General features: G+C 35.2%; 1 protein-coding gene across 1 annotated transcript in view; it reads right to left on the bottom strand.

Annotated features, from left to right (window-relative positions):
• Positions 1-22,729, bottom strand: part of IGF1 (insulin like growth factor 1) — a 79,477-nt gene that overhangs the window by 5,614 nt on the left and 51,134 nt on the right. Inside the window, exon 4 of the mRNA XM_009679983.2 lies at positions 7,047-7,114. Coding sequence (XP_009678278.2) covers positions 7,047-7,114 — 68 coding nt within the window. The remainder of the gene's footprint in view (positions 1-7,046; positions 7,115-22,729) is intronic.

The raw sequence follows: 22,729 nt of genomic DNA, 5'->3' as shown, positions 1-22,729 counted from the left end.
AATCTAAAGGGAGAAATTAGATGATTTTTCTCCAATCAGTGGAACAGCAAAGCGCCCTGCTAGCTGTGAATATTTTCATGCTGGCACTGTAATAACTGTGTTTATATAAACTTTTAGGATTTCCATTGCTATGAAATAGACTTTCAATGATTTCTTTGTTGTTGAAAGATAGGAAGACCTCAAACTTATGTATTAAAAAAAACAGAAGTTGTATTTTAGAAAGCGGAATGTTTTGCTTGCTAAACATGCCTTTGCGTGCCTCCCAAGACTCTGCACCAAAGGTAGGACCCAGAACAATGCTAGGCACCAAAAGGATACGGAATGAATCTGAAATCCCGTACTGCTTCAAATTTCAGCTACAGGTTTTGCACAAAGTAAATAGTTCCTTGTTTGTCAGATATAAGACTTAATATGTTACATATATGTGGGGCTTTAGAGGAAAGAATTGAAGATAGCAACAATAGTTGATCAACAGCTGTTGGTATGTTGTTTATATTTTTCAACAAATGAGGTAACTGTGTCAGAATGGTGTGTGTATACAGAGTTTAAAATTTCATGGTAAAACCAGATTTTAACATCTGCTCAGTAGAATTAAGAAGAAACATGCAGAATACACATTTTTAAACTAATTTAACTAATTTTTAAACTAATTATGTATTTCTTAACATTCTACTAAATGTTTAATATTTTGGTTGTGCATTATACATATTCATTAATATGTTGGACATACTAATGTTGGACAATGCAGTGAATGAAATGCAGCAAGCTTTGTATGTGCTTTATCTACCCTGCCATCTCTTTTTAAGATGAAGCAATCCTAAGTCTTTCATGTGTCCTCTCATGTCACGTTTTCTGGACCTCAGGTCATTTTTGTATCCCTTTGGGTGCTCTCCATTCAACATTATCTGTGAAATTTGATGCAAAAACTGACACAGTTCTGCAGTGGAAGCCTTAACACTTCTAAGATTAATATCTTTCCCTCCTATTTCCACTCCACCACCCCCAGTTTGGAAGAGGTATTTAACCAAGTATCAACTCCTATAGAAACAGTTTAAACAAGTAAATTATGTTTATTAAAGATGAAGAATGCTTGTTATTGAATCATTAAATCTACGTACAAAGTCTTAGAACAGCCTCTTTTTTTTCTTTACTGTGGTCTCTTTGTATTAGTATGTGAGAAATTCCTCAGTACAGGGGCTCCAATTCTGGATCCATAGCATTATGTTACATAAATAATAAGGCATTTTAAAGTGTTATATGAAAAAGCTTGTCACGATTTTTTCATCCTAGATTTTGTGCTAACAGAAAGGTTCATCAACGTTTAAAATACTAAGTATCTACTCAAAGTTACGGAGAGCATAATGACAACCTTTTATTCTGTTTCTCCTGAGTACCTGTACTCAGGAGTGATCAAGTGAGAGTATTGTAAGTCTGGAATCAGTAGAATTATAAGTACCCAATGAGACAGTGGCAGGTCATGATCCTGTCAGGTTCACAAAAGACGCGGGAATTTAACAGGGTAAACCGTATGACTGGCTTGATGGTAAATATTTATCATCAATAACTAAAGCCAATGACACTTTTGTTCTGTGCCTATGTTGTGGATTTAAATAGATTTGTTGTTTGTACTTGAAACCATTTAGATGTCCAGGCTTCTTCTGTAGGCATTGGAAGGAGGTAACTCCATGGCACGGTTCATCCTATTTTTGGCCAGGCAAAACGATGATGCTTTCAGAGGACAACTTTCTCCATTGCCTGTAGAGGAGGCCTGGAAACTAAACTTCTCCAATGAATACAAGTAGGTATGGTGAACAAGTTCAAATCCACAGAGGAGAAAGATAGAAATTATTTGGAAATTCCTCTCTCTCCATTTTCTCTCTAGTGAGTCAAGAAGATGCTAACATGAAGTTAGAAGTTAAAGTTAGTAGAAATGAATCCTCATATGGAAATCAAATGACTTGTTCAGTCTCCTATGATGTATACAGCATCTACCATGATGCAGGCCTGTATTTGGTAATATGGATGACCAAAATCACTACTTTAATCTAAAGGATGTAACTTGACTTTTTGACGTGGGCCTGGATCAGCTGGCTTTCTTCTTCAGTTCCTTACAGTGGATTAGCTCTTCTGCATGCTCTAGAATGTCAGAAAGAGAGTTTTTAAACAAACTTTTTCACCTGGAAATGCTGATTTGTCAGGACATAAACTGCACATATGATCTTCTGTATCAAAACGTATTTTTGAATGACAAATTTAAATTGTTGAAATGTTCCATTCTACATTTTCTAAATGAAAATTTGGGGCACAGTCATCTGACTTTTTTTTTTTTTTAATCAGAAGATGCGCAATAGTTTCTTAGGTATCTGATCTTCTTCGGATCTTGAATTTAATGTGAGATGAATATTTTTCTTCAATCAATAATGGGATGCTTATATCCTTCCACTGTTTTCTCCATGACAGTTATGTAAACAGAGATGTCATTGCTGAGTCTATGAAGTGATCAAAATCTTAGTCCTTTTCTGAGCAAATGTATGACAAATAATTGGCATGTGAATTCAGTGTATCGTCTTTTCCATATTCAAAAATGTCTGAATCTCATTTGATTAAGTGTAAAAATAACACTGTGGATGTCATTAGAAGTGTTGATGAATATTCAGTTTAGTTGTGTATATTTGTTTTCTGATAAGTAATTATTAAATTGCTTGCTAGTCTTTTCTCTTACATGAATTTGATTTTACTCTCCAGAGACTGAAGGAATTATTTGCACACTGAGAATTTTTTAAGAACCTTTCTCAATGAAAGTTGATACTTTAAACAGCTGGTAAATTAGTGCACGTTATTACGTTACAGCCTGCTTGGCTGCTGCAGTCTTCTCTTGTTTCTCTCATAAATGTATTGTAATACTCTTAAATTTCACCAAGCACTTAGTGGTAAAAAAGGGGGTGTCTATTAAAAGTGATTAAAAAGGATTATTCTGTTATCTTCTTGAACTAGCTTGTTTTTTCCTTTTTGTATTTTCTGAAGCTTTTGTCCTTTTGTCTGAGAGTAATATTTGCAGTGCAGCCCAACTGACAGAGCAAGTGTTAAGAAATAAGGTAGCAGTTGCTGATTTTTCCTAATTCAGCATTACATTGCTGCTTATGTTATGTAAATTCTTGTTTTCATCCTGTCTAGGCATTAGTGTTTCAAGAGGAAATTAGACAGAGATACTAAAGCCTTTTATGATCTCTTCCAGTAGCTGAATTTCCATGAATGTTTTTCTAGGAGAGCAATAACACTATATTTTAGTGGAAGAATAATAAAATTATATGTTAAGAATACTATATATAGACTAGATTACAATCCAAAGAGATACATGTAAGTGTTTACAATGTAGAAACTTCTGTTTTTGTTTGTAGGACTTTCTAGAAGTCTGTAATATCCAAGAAGTGTACTATGTGGTATTTTCAATAAGATTTCTAGGCTAATGTCAGAATACCAATTTACTGTCTTTCATATTCAGAATTTGCAGGCTGGTACATTCTGATGTCTGAGATTTCCATGCTTAACTTTAAAGATTGTACATTAAATGTGGGATAAATATATTCCCATGTGTTAACGTAATGCATTAATATAACATTACTTTCAAATTAATGTAATGGCTTAGTTTTTCTTTGAAGTAACTTTATGAAGTCCGGGCTGACTTTATTTTATTTACTATATTTTACTACAGAGGTTAAATTCTTGATTGACAAAGACAGAATCTGAAACAGTAGAGGCTATGAACTATGAAAAGGCAAAGTAGACTTAAAGAAGCAGGCAGCAAACTTACTTAAATGCATTGAAGTATTATTATCTTGCGACATATAAAGATAGATGATCTATTAGGAACTGGAAAAGGGCATCATGAACAATTCAAAGGCCTTGGCGGTACTTTCAATTGATTTCAGTAGCTTTCTGACCAGACCTATCCTACACTAGGTGCTTTATTTCCCAAATCTAGAAACCTAGAATATCCCTAGCGAGATATTTGTTCTTAACAGTGGATATGAAAACAGAGTTGGAATTCTTGGATGCTGTTCTTAGTTCCGTTACTGACTTGTTGCTTATTTTTGAACAAGTTAGCTAGAATTTTGTCTCTCACTTTCCTCTGATGCAAAATGGAGATAATTCTGCTTCACTGTCTTCTGGAAAACACTTTAAGATGTTCCATAAGTAGAAAGAATTATTCATTCGTGATCTCATAACATAATTATCTGTACTAGTTACTGTCAATTTTTAATGTTACGTTCAAATTATATGGCATACGACCCTGATAATGTGTTCAGACTTCAGTAATCTATGACACATTTCTAAACTGAGACTTTCAGAGAGGCCTTCATCATAGGATATTATATAATTACTATTATGTATCAGGTTTTACATTTTTGCATTTGGTCTTTCAGTTTCCTGAAACTTTTGAGGTTAAAACTTTTCATATTTATTCTCTTCCTGAGGGGTATCTGTAACTGTGTGTACACTCTAAAATTGGACATGTAGTAGCCCTTTCTTGGTAACAGGGCAAGTGGACAGGAAAAAATCCTATATATTATTTGAAATTATTCATTCTTATTTTTAGCCAGATATTTAACAGAATTTTTATAGTGTAGGATAGACGTTCCGAGTGAAAGCTGCCTTTGATTGTTACATTGTTGTTCTGATAGTTTTATGAACCTTTCAACTTTTTATTTTGCACATTAGGTTTTTATCAGCCTTTGTGAAGCTGAAAAATCCCTCATGTGCGTATGCTTGTGCTGCATATGTCCATGTAATTCTAATATGCTGATAAACTTTATAGTTTCCTCAATTATTTCCAAACGGCCAGAATCTGTTAACTGCTCAAAAATTAGGATCAAGTAAATGCAATTATATTCTCAAATTTTGCCCTTTTTCGGTAGAATTAACACAGGACTGGGAATTTTCTTCTCATCATCTCTTTTTTTCAGACCCTAGTTCTCTGTAGTCATAGTTCGTCAAGGTTTGAAACATTTTCTTAAAACGCAAATATTGTCACTTTTAATTTGCTAGCAAGACAGCCTTGGGTATGAGAACTTCAGGGATTTGCTCAGTCATGGAAAATTTGTGGTGATAAAAGAGCAGAACCAAAATATCTTAAATAAGTCTTAGTATCCAAAAACATCAGTGATTCTCAGGAAAAATGCTCCAGATCTTATTATCTGCTCACTTCTAAAGAGAAGATGCATATGTTTGCTTTTGTCACATATTGTAGAGATAAGGGGGAAAATGCTGTATAAATAAAAAGATACTAGGCTGTGGACCGCTTGCACTGTATGGGTTGTAGTATCTCTGAAAATTCCCAGGAGAGTGTTCCTTTACTGTGGGGAAAATGTTGTGAACAGGGTAGAAGTATAACAGACTTTCTTCTTGCTTTGCTCTTCTTCCTCTGCTGGTAGATGAGTTAGAAGTAGTGCTACTTCTTCACAGTCCAATGCTTAGTGTAGCTTTGCTAGTGTATTGCTAGTGCTAGGAATGTCTAAATCAAAGTAGATTCTCAGATTCTTTTGATATTCACCTTTTTTGGTGCTTGAGAGAATTTAAGAAACTATTGTTACAGTTCAGGAAGAAATCACAAGGTGCTGGAGAAGTGCTGTGGAGGCATGGGTTAAACTCTGATTTCTAATCAAAGTGCAGGGACTGTTCACCTGTATCTGACACTAGTATGCTGCATGATGTTGGGGAAGCTATTCTGTCCAACTCATAATAAAACAAAAACATTACCGTTCATTTCCCACATCTGGGAATCTGAGAGCCATAATGAGGGATGTTTTGTGATGTTCTTTGGAAATATTCAGCTCTAAGGAAATAAATTATATTGTATATATCTGCTGCTGGGAAGCGTGAAGAAATAGTGAGCACTGCAGTGGGGAGAATAAAGTTTCTTCCTCATGGCGTAGACTTATTGTCTCACACAGAAGCCAGGTAGCATGGAAAAGATCTCTGCTGAAAGATCTCTGGATGTATAATCACTAGAGCATGAGGGATGGGGAAAGAATGTTTGGCAAAGTATTTTTTGTATGGAGAAACATGCACACACAAAACAACAGTTGAAAAAGAAAGGGAGGGAGAAAGAAGGTACTTACAGTATACCAGTGAATGCTCAAGATGTGCCAGAAAGGATGTTTTTAGAATAAAATATGGAATAAATGACCTTTTCTGAAGTCATGCCTTGTGAAAACATTGGAAAAGTATTTTCAGATTAAATGCATATTTACAGAGTATTCTTATCTTGGATATATTAGGTTACCTAGTTGTGGTTAAACTGGTATCTACTAGGAAGCTAATTTTGACAGGTGGTAATGGCAGCTGCTTAATTAAGATGATGCTACCTGGTAAAGCATTTTTTGTCAAAAGGATCCATCTGCATAGAGAAAATCAGGGACTGTAAGGAAATTGAGTCTTGTCTGTTGTTAGGAAACGGCGCAAAACCTTCCCCTACCCTTTTGAAGTCCTCTTTCAAAAATTGGAGCAAGAATATGTGGATTTAAAGGATTTAAAAGGAGTGGGATAGGGAAGTGGAATGAAGGAAGAAGGAAAGGAAAGGAGAAAAGAAGGACAGCGTATACAAAACAGTAACTAGCAACAGAACCAAATCAAGGAATTTTTACTCTGAAAGAGGAAAGAATCAAAAGCTGTATGAAGTATATGACACTTGAAATTTATACTTTGTTTATTTGAAAAGTATACAGTAATTTAAAACCCTGAAATGAAATAAAGATTAAATGTACCTCTTATTGTTGAAAAATGTCAGTGAACGGAATAAAAAGAGTGCCCAGAGAGAAATCAGAAAGAATAAAACACATTGCATAGCCATCTGTTAAGGCAGCAATAGGAATATTGTGAATTAGTAAATATATATATGCTACCTATATATTACTAGGTTTATATTACATGGAGAAGTATTCATGAAGATTGAATTGCAATAATTTTAGTGATATAGTTTTGTTAATGAGAAACATTGATTTAAAGGGGACCACTTATGCTACATACTTAAACACAGATTTAAGTACCTTGCAAAATCATGGCCAAGGATTTGGACAGAACTTCTGCACTGGTAATTATGGTACTGCACTGGTCCCTAGAACAAACAAATTTAAAGAATCAGTGTGTTTCCATGTTAAAAGGAAATAGGAATGCAAAAAGACTGAAATACAAATCACGTCAAACAGATTTTCTGTATTTAGTGCCCAGGAAAGTTCCAAATCCACCTCAGAATGGAATGGTTAGAAGGTGAGTTGACTTTATCCTCAATATTTCAGCATCGTTTCAGGCCCAGGCTAGATGACCAGCAGCATTCTACAGAATCAGGACCTTCAAAGTAATAGAAAACTCAACCCTAGAATGTCAGTGATTGGCCAGAAGGGTAGTAAAAAGCTCCACGTTTGCTTATGTGACCTAAGCTTGTGATGGGCTTATGAAATCCCTTGACTCACTGGAGTCTTTGGGGAGTGATAGGGTTAGCATGTTGCAAGTTCAGCTCTTAGGTTATCTTGTTTTTATGTTTACAGCTAGTATGGATGCCACAGTAGTAGGAGGAAAAAGTGAAAGTAAGGATAGAAGGAAATGTTTTAATTTTGACTGAAGCTGTTGGTGTTCGGCCTGGCATAGCAGAGAACATGCAGTATTTGAACAGAGTTAAAAAAATGGATTGAAAAAAAGCTGAATGCTATTTAGGCAGAACAAGAAAAGGAAAAATGTGTTTAATATTAATTTATACTTGCAGAAGAGGCTAATTCAAGAATTTTGACTGTCAACTGCTTATTTATTGTTTACTAAAACAATAGGATGTTCCTCGTAAAGCAGCATAGGATTGTGTTCAGTGCAATGGCTAAGAATGAGTTATCTGTACTAAAATGGATGTAAAGTTGGAGTACCAGCAATCATAGATAGCAATATATAAATGAAGACCTGCATGAAAGGCAGTAATATAAAATGGTTTCAGAAAAGCAGGGGTTTGAAGAATGTGAAATGAAGAAAAGTATCTCTGTTGCACAGTGTGAATACAGATTCTGGTAGAGATTCTGCAGTCAAGAGTAGTTTCAGTAAAATCCATGTGCAAACACATGTAACAGACTGGTATTTCTGTAATGTGGACCATAAGACAAATGATGGATGTGGCAGAAGCATGAACTATTGGAAAGAATTAAAGAAAATATATATCTGAAATGCTAAGGCTTAGATCAAAACTGACCAAGAATGAGATCTAAAGAGCAACTTCACTGTGGTTGAAACACCTGAATTCGCCATGCTTTATTGTCTTTTAACCTACAAGATCTTTAAGTGATTAGTGTTATGTGCCCAGAATTGTTTCCACCTGAAGAATTAAGATGCCTATCCCACCTGTAAGCCACTCTGGGATCTTGAATCCAGCTTTGTACAGTGTTTAAGCTTTGGAAGGCCTTGATCTCATAGGAAGCCTTAGGGCATGCTTAATGGTGTGGTATCAGGCCAGAAGAATGCTGGCATTGCTGCTTTATTTTTAAAGTGCAAAGTAATGGCATTATGAGTAGAAGATGGGAGATGTGATTTGATTCCATCTTTGGCCTGAAGGCATTCAAATCTTATCTCCTGCTTCTTGAGGGAATGTAGGAAATCATAAGTTGGTGGATATAGAGCACACACTGAGGAATGTCATGGAGGGCTCCAGAGACACTGTATTTTAATTGATATGGTTGCTGGGTCAAAGGTTAATTCTAAGCGCTCCATTATCCCCCAAACAAACAAAATCAACCCAGAGATAATCTGAAAATCCTGCTTTCATCTTTGTTTTATCTCAGTTTGACTAACATTTCCCTTCCTGTGCTGTCCAATCGCTTCTCGATATTTTGGTTGTCAAAATATGCAGGTAACAAATGACTTCTTTTCACAAAACCAGTAGATTATCTGTGTAACACTGGAACATAGTGCAACATGTGCAAACTGTTATGAATACTAATAGCTCTGTCAGCCTCTCAGTTGGTAAAGCATACTTTTCGGAGATAACTTTTTACTAATGTGAAAGATTGGCTTAGAATCAGAAATAATCAACTGTCTTTAAAACGTATTTTCAGGAGATCAATAAGTTAAAATATAAAGTCTTAAGACAAAATTAATGCAATAATGTGTGCATATTTTTAACCAAGTGCCAAACACTACAAAAATATAGGGAAAAAAGCACACATAGCTGAATAAAGTTTCCCAAGAAAAGATATCTGTTTAGTTCTACAGACACAATGTCAACTTTGCAATAATGAAATAAAAAATAACTCCTATGACATTTTTAACAGCTGCTATTCATACTCCGCACTTTTACTAAGCTTCCAAAAGTTCTACTGGCCCCCAATAATAATTGATTTATAGATTGATTTTTCTCTTTAGCTGTGGTCTAAAACCCATCTCAAGTTATAGTGATAAATAAGATTATTTCCCATTAAGACAATATCCAGGCTTGGTTAATCCGCAAGAACTCTTTGATCGAAAGGTTCTGTAAATAATTGAATTACCTGCATCTGAGGTAAAGTACATTTGAAGAAAGGAGATGACCTCTAAAGCTTTGATTTTTCTGAATTACTGGTCATTTCTTAGAGTTTTCCTGAATCCCTCTGGAGTATTTGTATTTTGATAGCATTAGCATACCTTTACTATACAGTTGTACTTATTAACAAGTGTGAATGACGTTAACTCTCACTTGGAATATGCAGAGCTAGATGATGCCACTCTGGAGGAATATTATTTGATGTTTATTATCTTGAAATCTCCAAACCTCAATGAGAACCCCAGGAACCTTGTGGGGAAGCAACCAGGCTGTCCCAGGTACCGTAAAGCATCGGCCCACCTTGAGGTGGCGGGAAGTGTGGGTTTAAGGTGGATTGACTGGCTACAATACGGGGTACTGCACATGCACTACAGGTACAAGGGAAGCCATAATTCTTTAGGTGTACAGATAATAACTTCAGATTGCCACCTATGTGGTGCAAGTCTAAAGGTCGTGACCTGTTGTTCCTCATGGGTTCTGCCCACCAAGTGTTTTGGCAGCTGGAATAATTGATTGGTCAGCATGTTCCTATCACCTCATCAACCTTCAATCTAAAACTTTTAAACATTGTGATTAACATTACAAATGAATGGATTTTTAAAATGTTACTTGGCCATGTTGCCAAATCAAAAAATTGTTGTATTCTCTATTACCTGCATCTCGTCATCAGAGAGTAAGAATGAAAATGCATAAATTCCTGAAGTATTATGTTAAGATAGTGTAGATTTAGAAATTACTGGCTGTGAATATTTGGATATAAAATAGAGAATTTGGTCTGAAGGATATTACTTTAAGGACAGTGCACTTTAGAGATGGACAGAATCTTGAATGGCTGCTATGCCAGTGGGATAAGAATACAAGAATGACAGTAGGAAGTCAGAGCAGAGATAAGATGGGGAAACCAATCCAGGAGATTGTTTCACACTCTAGTCAAAGTAGATATCTAGGGAAAAATACAAGAGCAAGGGCATATGTAGTGATACTTTCCCACTATCCATTGATTTACAATTCAGGGACTTCCTGAGACAGTTTTTTTTTTTGTGGTAAGGTCTGCCTTTAGGCTTCCCAGATGCGTGAGTCTACCAGCAGAGTTGTAAAGAAGTCCAACTACATACTGAACCAAATCCAGCGCAGGGGCCACCACAATGATTAGGAGGCTGAAGCACGTGGCCTACAAGGAGAGGCTGAGACAAATGGGTTTGTTCAATCTGAAGAATAGAAGGCTAAGAGGAGATCTTATTGCTGTGTTGACTACATAATAGGAATACATAGAGAAGATGAAGCTAGACTCATCTCAGAGGTGCACAGTGCTAAGACAAGAGGCAATGGACAGAATTTGGAATACAGGAAATTCCAATTAGATATGATCAAATATTGGAACAGGTTGCCAAGAGAGGTTTGGAATCTCATCCTTGGAGATATTCAGAACTTGACTGTATAAAGCCTTGAGCAACTCAATCTAATTGGACCTACTTTGAGCAAAGGGTTGATCTAGATAACCTCCAGGAGTTCCCTCCAATCTAAGTTATACTGTAATCTTTTGTATTTAATAGACCATGATATATTTTCTTGTCCCCATGAATTTCTCTAGTTGTCTTTTGAACTCATGTGAACTTCTAGCATACGAAACTGCAGCAAGGGCTTTCACAACTTAACATATTTTGTGAAGAACTACTTCCTTTTGTTCACTTTCAACTGTCATACTATAGTTTCCTTTTGATGCTCCCAAAATGTTGTATTGCTTCACATATCTTCATCCTGTTCTCTAATTACCTTCTTTGAGTAACCTGTGTACTGCAGGCATCTGTTACTTCCCCTCTCAGCTTTCTTTTCCACACTGACCAGTTTTAGTCTATTCTTGCTATAAAAACCATCCCATGACTTCAATTACCCTCATCTGTCCTCTCCCTATCTTTTTTAGTTCTTTTATAGTTTGAGGGACTGGAGGACCAGAATTTCACCCGGTATTCAAAATGTAACTGACCCATTCATTTATACTGTGGTGTAACAATACTTTCTATTTTATTCTGTCTGCTTCCTTGAAGATTTGCTTTTTGATCCCTACCAATGCTGAGCTGATGTTTTGAAAGCACTGTCATCCCCAAACCTCATTCTCTAATAATAATAGTAATAACAATAAACTCATAGCTTATGTCTTCATTTATAAACTTGTTTCCTCGGATGCATTATTTTACCAATACTGAATTTAATCTACCATTGATTTTATCTGATTGCTTAGTACTATAAGGTCCTTCTGTAATATTTAGCAGTCAGGAGTCTTGTTACTACTCCACACAGCTTTATATAATCCATAAACTTTGTACTCTTACTGTTCACCCTTTTTCCAGGTCATTTAGGAAAAGGTTGAACAGCATGGACTCCAGAACAGTATTTCACATATGGCTCCCTTCCACTATGAACTGGCCATTTTTCCTACTTTATCTTTGTCTGTTTTTTTTTTTTTTTTTTCCAAAACTAGTGAGGTAGACATGTGAAGCATTTCCTCCTTATTTCAAGACAGCTTAATGTCTTTAAGAGCTTTTGATGAGAGAGCTTGTTTACAAGCATTTTGGAAAGCCAAGTAAACTGTACCACCATGACCTCCCTTGTCCATGTGCTTGTTCTTTCTTCCAAAGAACATCCAATACAATTGTGAGGCATAACTTCAACAAGGGTGTTGATTTTTCTGCAAGATACCATATTTAGTTTCATACCCATGGATTCTATTCTTGAGAACAATTTAGCTGGTAAAAGTATAAGGCATAGTAGGCTGTAGTTTCTTAGACGTCCCTTGGTAATCTTTTGAAATGCCAGTATATATTGGCTACCATCTAGTTCTCAAATAGCAAGGAGCTTTTGAGTGAGTGGTTTTATACCAGAGGTAGTTGTTTGGCTATTTTCATCTGTGGGTGAATACAGTTTGGTCCTGATCATTCATGACTGTTCATTTTGTCTATAGATTCCATAATTCCTTCTGATGACACTTCATTTTGTCCAGGCTCTTGAGCCACTAGTTAACTTTCAATGTCTATCCTATCTTAACAGTGAAGCTGGTTCGTCCTGTTAAGGTATGTCCTGGTTTTGGTGTGTTCTGAGAAACTGAAATATATACGCCAGGAAAGAGAAAAGAACAATGCAAATCACTGCAAAATATATGTGAAGGAGGAATTTTCAACACATATGTTATTAACCATAATCCTTTATTAGACCTCACAGAGGTGTAAACTATACATACAAATACATTAGAAAGATACCCTCTTAACAGTAATGCTTCACATTTTGGACCTGATACCAAGAGGGTTGCAAACATTTCAGTACATTCTACAAACCAAAGGGTGCATTAGCCTTTATGTATACAGAGTGACAAAGCCCTTTACTGAAATCAAAGTAGATAAAAGTGAAAATCAGTCAACTACCTTTTCCAACCTTTACCTACCATAAACGCATATGAAGCCTTTAAAAGCATGAATACACTATTATTTATGGAGCAAAGTTTACTGTTTTAGACAGCTTGTAGAGAGAGGGAAAGAGAATGGTCGAGATGGCATTACATGAACTGCAAACTAGCGAAAATTCTTGATAATTTTTTTTATATTTGTACATATTAGGAGTTCCTTTTTTGGATTTATTGTTACTAGAAAAGCCTATAAGTGCTAAATGGGGAGAACAGCGCAACAAAGACATTGTTGAGGTATTTGGGGGATTCTGCAACACGATGTTACATACACAGTATGAAATATTACTTGTCATCAAGTAGTGACATTGCATTATGAGTAAGCACAAGAAAATAAAAAAGAAAGAATAAATCCAGTTAGATCTTTAATAGAGAGCTTACATGGTTTAGAGTGAACATTTAAGACTTTTCACTGTTTGGTTATAATGAGTTGAAATGTTAATACTAGCATTATTCAGTAGTGAAATCAGAAATTCATCTATCCACATTCATGCCTGCATCCTGTAAACCCAAGTTTTTGTTAGGATATCAATTTAAGTCCAACAGTGAAGAAAGGGAGGACAGCTAATATTTCTATTTGAAAGAGTGACCTCCTAAAAAACAAGTGCTATTCATCTCTTAATTTACCACTTTTGGGTGGCTTTACAGATAGTTTGGGAGGAGAGAAAGCGCATATATGACTTGATTATGAGCAGCACATGCTGCTACTTCTTCTGATTTAACTTTTACTTCTTAAAATCCTGAGGCTTGATGAACGTGTTTGATATTCAACCCCAAAGACTCCAAGAATTAAGAAACTAAAGCAGAATCATCACATTCTGATAAAAGCAATGTGAAGTATCAGACTAGAAGTGAAGCTGTTCAGAACATTATGAAGTACAAGTATTCACATACAAGTGCTTTCACTGGAACACTTTGACTTGTGTTTGATAAGACTTAGTTTAATCAGGCGACTATTATGATTATGCGCTTACTACAGTTGTTTTTCCGTCTTACACTAAATTTCTGTAGAATTCAGTCCAACTGATTCCTTAGAAATGGTTATAAACTAAAGGGTAAATTTCACCTATTGTATAATTCAGTGTAGCTTGCATGTGCTTTATTATATTCAAAATTGTTTCTAAGTGGAAATAATGAAGAATATCATAATTCTAAGATAATTCTTACTTATATCCATGTTGATTTGAAATTTTAATCTAAAATAAAATAAAAATCATCTGAGACAGAATTCATCCCTGTGCATAAAATAAGACCATTTTTACTCTTTCCTTTATAGCAAGTCAATATATTGGCCTTGGATCCTTTGTTTTTGCTCATCATTGAAGGGACCTTTTTTACACCATAAACCAGGTCAGTGCCAGTAAACCAAAGGTAATGGAACATTCATTTGATTTCAAAACCTTCAGAATTAAATATTTCAATAATAAATATGACTTTCTTAGAATCAGTTCTAATTATAGTCATCTGGTTAAACCTTTTTCCTTAACACAAGAGTATATGAGGCATGATCCTTTTTACCCAGATAGAGTATTTTGTTGTTGCTTTAGGGAATGAGATGGTATTAATGAATGTAAAGTACAGTAATGTCAAATGTCTGTAATTTAGTTGAGGAATGGTTTATACCTTTAAAGCATGGAAAAAAATTAATCTCCCAACTATATAGATGCTGTTTGTTAAGAAGATCTTCAGTCAAGTAACTATGTAAATATTGTAGGTAGACGTACATATGTCAAATATTTGTAGGAAAGAATGGTTAGCAGCAGAAGTATCAAGTTGATGATTTTTATGACTTTTGTGAGCCAAGTTGGCAAAATAAAAAGTTGTTGAAAAATAGAGATCAAAAATGGTGATATAAAATTGGAGATATATGAATTTACATCTCATTTGTTGTAAAACTGTTAGATATTGGGGTACAGTTTGGTCAGAAGCCATACTAAGTCTTTCCCATTTCTGAACTAGTTATGGGTAATATAGAGAGGCAGGAAGTCTACTTATAAGGAGCATCTAATTCTATAAATGAATTATTGAAGTGACACTGTATTGAACTGTCAAAAATCCTTTTTCTGCTCTCTTTGTGTAACCCATTATTCTTACCTCAAGAGGGACACTTAGGTTTTCAAAATCTCACATGAAGTCATCTGAAGAGGAATGAAATAAAGCAAAATTCTGAAGTCACTATTTTCAAAATAAGGTATTCAGAGTTAGGATTTTGAATCCATGTTTAAACACATAAATAGTTTTGTCTGATTTTTGGATGAAAGTAGAGAAGTGCCTTATGTTTTAAAAATCAGGCCATCTCTTTGGGCGTAGCAAATGTAGGATTTAACTTGTGACACCCATATTATGTAATGTTCCTCTAAAATTAGATTCCAATTGGATTATTGAATATAATCCATGATAAAAAATATGTAAAAAGCAAGAAAGTCAAATTTTACTTGAGAAGAAAAAGAAAAGCAGTATACACACACACACGCGCGCACACACATATATACACACCCTTTATGCAACTAGTATGAGACTTCCTAGTGTAATGTAAGCATCAGGGAGGTCCTTCTTGTTTTAGTCTCTGCTAGACTGGTATCTCTATACTGTACTATATGTAATCAAGTTTCAGATATTCTCACAACACCCTTCATGTAAAAAACCAAAGAAGATTTATATATATCAGATACTGTGTGTTTGGACAGTGATAGTCCAGTAGAATATTACAATGCTGTGACAAGCAAAATATATAGTGTAGGATTACAATGAGTAAAAGTTTGTGTTCATGATTTTTTTTTCCTCTTTCAAAACTGAACTTTAATCCAGTTGCTTTACTTAATGCTATTTCCACAAACGAACTGGATAATTAGTAATCTCATCAAGGCAAATTATTTTTTTTTGTGGTTTGCAGCCAGAAGGAAAAATCTTAATTTTTTGAAAACCTCATGTCCTCCTCCTTTCCCCTGTCTCGAAAACAAAACTAAGTGAAACGACATAAAAGCCACCCCCCAAAACAAATGGACAATAAAGCTTATGTTGCAATAGTTTTTTAACAAGATTTGCTGGGACAGGGAGGGAGCGAGGAATGAATGTTGATTTTTGAATAGAAGTTTGGAATCTGGAAGACTTGTTGTACTGAACAGTATCCTTAAAAGAGGGACGAGTATAGGTTGAGTCCCCAAATAAATTATTACTATTCCTTTTCAGACTAAAAATAAAACATTTTAAATATATTGATTATAACTTCATCAGAACATCAGTATTCTATCTAGCCTATAGGTTCAAAGAATCTCTATTTGGGCTTAATTTACCATCATTTAAAAACAAAACAATGAAATGTGTAATTCTGCACATTAGGATGTTCATAGTGACCATATAAAGTTAAAACAAAAATTCACAGACTATTAGCCATATATTTCAACTTTTTCTCACAATTCATAGCTGATCAGAATTAAAAATAACATTTGTTTCATATTAGGAATATTTTGTTCTTCGTTCCTTATCAAGCTCAAATGCATTTCTTTGTGAAAATGCATTCTTTAGTGAAAGAATGATTACTTTTTGAGGCATATCATGAGTAAGAAGGTTATCAGGTAAAAATAAGATGTTTTACTGAATTAAAATCTCCATCATATCCTGCCACTGACTTAAGTGAAACTCAACATTGATTTCAGCCTAGAGTGTGGCTTCAAAATATTTGATCTGATGTAGGACTTGCATTAATCTGAATAGCTTGAAGTTATGTCCTTTCTCCCCTGACTTTAAATGTTTTTCTTCATCTGTATTAATGCATTAGAATAAAGAATCATAACTGCATTTCAAATCCATGAATTTTTGTGGCATTTTGATTCTTACTCCTGCCCCATCTCCAACGACTAATAGATATTTTGCTACTGTTGAGTGACAAAAAGTTGAAAAGCTATGGCTAGTTGTATTTCTATTTTAATAACCATACCTATATAATTGTCATTTTCATACTTTAAAAAAATATTTATGCTTTCTTTTATATTTTAGTCAAGTACTTTCTTAAACAAAACAATAGCACCACTTTGGCATTGTTGACCAAATCAGTAAAAGGTAAAGCAAATATACTGCACTTTTTGAGCTTCTCTTATCATGCACTTGCTTGTTAAAACTGAGAGCCGAGAAGACATGAGCTTGGCATAGAGTCTTTCTTAATTAACTTTAACCATTGATACTGAGTCAACAACTAGCTTATGCAGCAACTGAACATGGCTGCTAGTTCTGAATGGAATTCACTTCTGTAAGGAAAGCTTATCGCTAATTTACCCTTTGATCTTAATAGAGCTATTGAAACTGTATCAATCCGTCTTGAGCAAAAAGTGCCTTCTTTAGAGTATGTAGAGGGGCAGAATGCAGTATCCTGTTGTTTGATTTTTTTTTCTCTTTTTGGAGTGGTGCAAATGAGCCTCATATGAGCCCTTCACACAACTGTAAGTGTAGGTTTTTAAGTATGTTTTGAGTAGAATATAGAATTTATTCATTTTCCATTGAAAACTCTTAATGATTAATTATGGTTACTATGGAGATGAGGCTCAAATGTTGCTACCTTGAAGAAAGAGGTATATTAACTTCAGTGGGTTTAGATCTGAAGCCTTTTTTGAACTTACTAAAAATAATGAAACAATTCCCTTTTCTTTTTCTGTACTTCAGTGACATTCTGTGGAATAATTGGAGTTTTATGTCAATTCTAGAATGCAAAAATCTGTGACTTCAGTCATGTGTTTTACATGACATGGAAGGACGTGGAGTGGGATTTTCTTTATTGTTTGAGTGATTAATGAGAATAAGTGGCATCCAGTGAGAGCTCTGTTCCTAAATCTCTGGAGTGCTTTTTAAAATCTAGCTGAACCCTTGAATTTCTCTAACTAAGAAGCTTTTCAAGCCAGACTACTTTGTACCTTTGGGGAGGGAGACGTTTCGGCTCATACTTTTGCTTCTTTAAGTAGCGAACTTATTTAGATTAATAAGCTAATGCAGCCCTTCTCTTTCACACTGACTACTATGTTATGTGCTCCCTGCCATAAGTCTGGAGAATTCTCATGCAAATAGATATTCCCTACCCATGCATTTCTCACCTTTACTGTGGTGGATCTAGTCTCTGTATTGCAGTCCCATTCCTCCTTTAATAAAATAATACGTTTCCTTTGAAGCTTTTAGCCACTCGTTATTTATTCTGCTTTCTTTCCAAGAATTGTTATAATTTGTTTGGACACTTGTCAAGTTCTGAGGTTGGATAATGTTGTCTACCAGAGACACTTTCTGATTATGGTACTCAAGGGAAGAAACACAGTGGCATGTAATGAGATTGCATGAATCCCAGGATAGGAACAACATTTGGATTTAATTTGCAGCAATTTAAATAATACAGTGATGTCTAGTTTTGCAGAAAAACTGGTTAGCACTGCATCAACAACATTTTATGTCTGAAGAAACTTGCCATCCACAGAGATCTGCAGTTTGCTTTTTGGGCTCATGCTTTTTCTCCCTCCTTGCCCAGATCTCGAGAGGAGGTAGGGGACAGGAATCATGAGACCCAAAATGGAAATATGTATTATGTTTTTGACAGATGAAAATAATGGCTTATTCTTAGAGTGCCCTTCAGAATTCTTAACAGCCACTGAAGTAAAAACACCTCTCCCAATCCCCCCACCAAAAAATCCCTTGTGACAGTTGTAACATATCAGAATTGCTACCTCTGTTTATTGAACTGATGGTAAATAGTTAAGGTTAGTTTCCCCAACTGCTTCTCTGTACCTTCTTCCCTTTTTTTCAACATACCCATCTCTGTCAGTGACAGATGTGATACATTCTATTTAATCATTTACTGTTCTGCTTTTATGACGGCATGATGGTATGATGGCAACCTATTCTGCTTATAAACACGCATCTCACAGAAAGAGGAGGGTTTAAAGAGTTGCATAAGAATACATTGCATATTCCTTGCAAAAAAATATGAAACCCATTTTTTCTAAAGGAATGAAACAATTGAGGAGTTACTAATTCAGTCATCTATTCCTATGGATTCAGTAGAAGTTGAAGGTTGGCAGATTTGAGCCTTTAAAGAGATATATTTCCTTTACAGATTTGATATAACATCTCCCTATGTCTGTAGCTGCTCCCTTCATACAGTATTCCCCCTGCCCTCTTTGAGGCTGACCAAGTAATGCTCCTTCCCCTGTCTGAGCTTGCCATGGGCAGTGCAGTGCGATGGCAGGAGAAGGACAAGGGGAACCACACTGCAGTTCTGGACAGCGTAGAAAGTGTCTTCTCCACTGCCTTCTCTTCCTTTCTTCTAAGTAAAAGTTTATTGCTCTCCTTGGGATGCTCTTGGTTACCTATCCCCCTTGCTGCTTGGTCAATCTAGCTCTGAATTAATTTACAAAAACGAAGCAGAGGAAACAGTGTTACTCAAGGTAGAAACAGTGCATTCCATATCGAGGTGACACGGCAGAGGTTATCTAGAAATATGTTCTATGTCTTGTATAAGAGTGCATGAAAGGTATTGTAAGTAGCATTTTGAAGGATTTTATGGTTTATCCCTTCCTGAAGATTCTTTTTACGCTGTAATTTGGTGATTAGATTAGCTTTGCTGATTTACAGAGATGCAGTGGCCTAATTAACACTCCATTTAGTCACCTCAGATTGTGGGAAGAATTAAAATGGCAGAGAACATGGTTAGCCCTCTTTCACAAAAGAGTAGACTGCTGATACTTCAGAAAGATCGAGGCCTGATGCTACCCTTTGAAGTAATTTGAAAGCTGTTTTTTTAAATTGTCTTCTCTGGGCCCATGCATCTATGAATCCAAGTAACTGCAAGTGAATACGCCATCATCTAAATCTCTAAAAGGAAGCAAGTATATCTGAATTTTCTTTTGCAGAAGGGAAAGTTATTTGCATATTGGAATGTAAAGCCATTTAAGTCAATTTAAAAATAGAACTGAATATTCTTCAAACTATTTTTTTTTTAATTTCATCTTTGGCTTGATATTTCCATATTTGCTTTTACCTTTTACGGTTTTGGCCAGACCCTTTCATATAACAAACTATAAAATAGCACCGTTGTACTATAAAACAGATTTTTACATACTGTTTGATATATGTGTATTATTGATATGCTAAATTTTACATACTGCATTATATGGAGGAAGAAAGAAGTTACCTATACTGTTGCAAAACAATTACCTGGAAGAATCATTAATGGTTTTAGAGCCTATGTATGCTTTAACTGCTTTTAAAAATCATTTGTCTCACAAATTGCAACAAACTGCATCTTTGCAAGAGAAGGAAAAAAAAAACTGTCCTAAAATGAATGTATGTATAACCCATATTCTGTCAAAATGCCACAGATGGAATTAATGGATGTTTAAAACGGTATGTTACCTTACTGCTGCTGCTACTGGGAATGTCAAACTGTGCAAATACGAAGGGGTAGACAAACAATGTTATCAGACACTGTAAAAGAAACAGCCTGTTGCTTGTATAGAAGTGCAAATAAAGAAAAAACACTTAGACAAGGCTGATGAACGACTCCAGCAGCCAGCGTTCATAGGTTAATTTAGTGCAATTGGATCCATCAAAGGCCCATAAATTTGTAGGCTTTTGAGGGGCACAGGACTTTAAGAGTTTTTGTGCAGGACATTTAAAACAGGTTAACAAATAGTAATATATCAACCACAGATTTTTTTTTTTTTTTAAACTCTGGGCTGGTTAAAACGTTCTATTCTCTAAAGACTTAATATTGGAATGTTTAGTTGCATTGTTCACTGGGAGAATGCCCATTGGTTGAGATTGCATCAAGCTTACTAAACCATAGTTTTTTTTAAGTCTTCCAATGTTTAACAAATAATTTATTTACAGCAAAGTATCCTGCAGATGGCACATTCATTCTTCACTCTTGTGGATGGCATGTTCTTACATTCTGTAGTTTCTGTTTCCTGTGTTCCCTCTACTTGTATTCTTCAAATGCACTTCCTGAAAGTGTAGAAAAAAATAATTATTCTTGGTAGGTTTTAATATGCTGTATGATCACCCAACTTGTATTAGTGGGAAAAGTTATCCTGAATGCTGGAATTATTACATCACTTCTCCCAGCCCACGGAAAACTTGACTATACAAAACTTCTGTACTCTGAATTCCCAGTCCTCCTAGGCAGATGCACTTTGATTGCTGCTATTGTTGATCTGAGTAGTTCCAACATAATTACGTTTCTGCACATAAGGGATATTCAGAGAAAGCCTACCATACTGAAACTGTTATTCTGGAGCATGAAGCTGGTTGGGCTTAGACATACAGTGGGTATGAAAGATTTTCCTTCTTTCAGAACAAAAACACGCTGTACAGGGCTCAGTGAACTTTAAAGTTGTGACTGAGGGCTTTACAGAGCCTCTTGGGCTTTGGTAGCCAGCGAGCAGAGGTTTTCAAAATTGCTGAGTGGGACCCAGTTGCCTGCATTTTACATAAACTGCATGTTAGACATGTGAGTCTTTCATCAGATAAGGCTTTTAGGAGGATAAAAAGTGCTGGATCCCTGGAGGAGCTGCGGTCAAATCAGTTGTGTTTTCATAAGCAGACAAAGTGATGGTCAAATCAAGAAGGTTTTGGAATGAATAATGCCTTCAGTTCACTCTCTTCCACATATTGGCCTGTTTCCATCAGCAGTGATAATTGCAGCACATATCTGTCAATTAGATTTCCTCATTTACCATGCTGGTAAATATTAGCTGGACACAAATCTTTGCCCATTGTGCACCAGACTAGAAAGAAAATTGGCAAAAGTGGCTCACCATATCTATAATCCTCATCAGAAAGAAAATCTTTTGTTTACTGAAATCCTGTCTATTGTCCTCAGAAAAAAGAAAAATAAAAATCTGTCACTGAGAAAGGTGAGGCATGTGTATGCAGCTGTTCTACAGCATTATCTTCTCTCTTAGCCTTAAAAATAGAAACTTTAGCTCCTCTAAAATGTAGGAAATGATGAAAATGTTACCTGCTTTTGTGATGGCCAGCAAGAAAATGGAAGCTTGACTTGGTGCTAATTACAGTAGGGTTTTTTAATGCTTTCTTTATAAAATACTATTCTAAAAATAGTATATTTATAAATACACAAATACTATATACATATATATTTACCACTATAAATACTATTCCATTAAACATAACCAAATAAATCAGAAACTGCTAATGGGTAACAAAACTTGACTTTGCATAGAGCTTATTAATTTTCACAGGTTTTAGGTCAGAATCGGATGGGTATAAGATGAATTATTATTTTCAGAATATAAAAGAAACAGGTGATACTAGAGACTGTTAAAATAATGATACCACTAACAAATAATCAGTGACATTGAGCTAAATTAAAATTTTTCATCACTGGAAAGCCAAATTCATTAGTAGTAAAATATTCATGATGAAGAAATTTCTTTGTTAGGAATCTGCAATTGTAGACCTTCTTAGTCTGAAATGTAGTATTAAATGAAGAGGAAGAGGTTAATCATCTAGTGACTATTCCAGATATCCGTTCAATAGAAAGCTGGCTTGCCTTCATCAAATTTTACTGAGACCGCTATAGAATATCTTTCTTAGTATGCATTGAAAATAGAACCAGAGAAACTGCAAAAAATTCTGCTCATCTACAAATTAAAAAAATTTTTGCTGTTCCCTTGCCTATTTCTCTTCCAGCTTTTCCAAAATGACCTATGCTGTCTTTAGTTTACCCTAAA

This window comes from Struthio camelus, chromosome 1 (genome assembly GCF_040807025.1).
Source record: "Struthio camelus isolate bStrCam1 chromosome 1, bStrCam1.hap1, whole genome shotgun sequence".
NCBI lineage: Eukaryota > Metazoa > Chordata > Aves > Struthioniformes > Struthionidae > Struthio > Struthio camelus.
The sequence above is the reverse complement of the archived record's forward strand: the minus strand, read 5'-3'. Positions and strand labels throughout refer to the sequence as shown.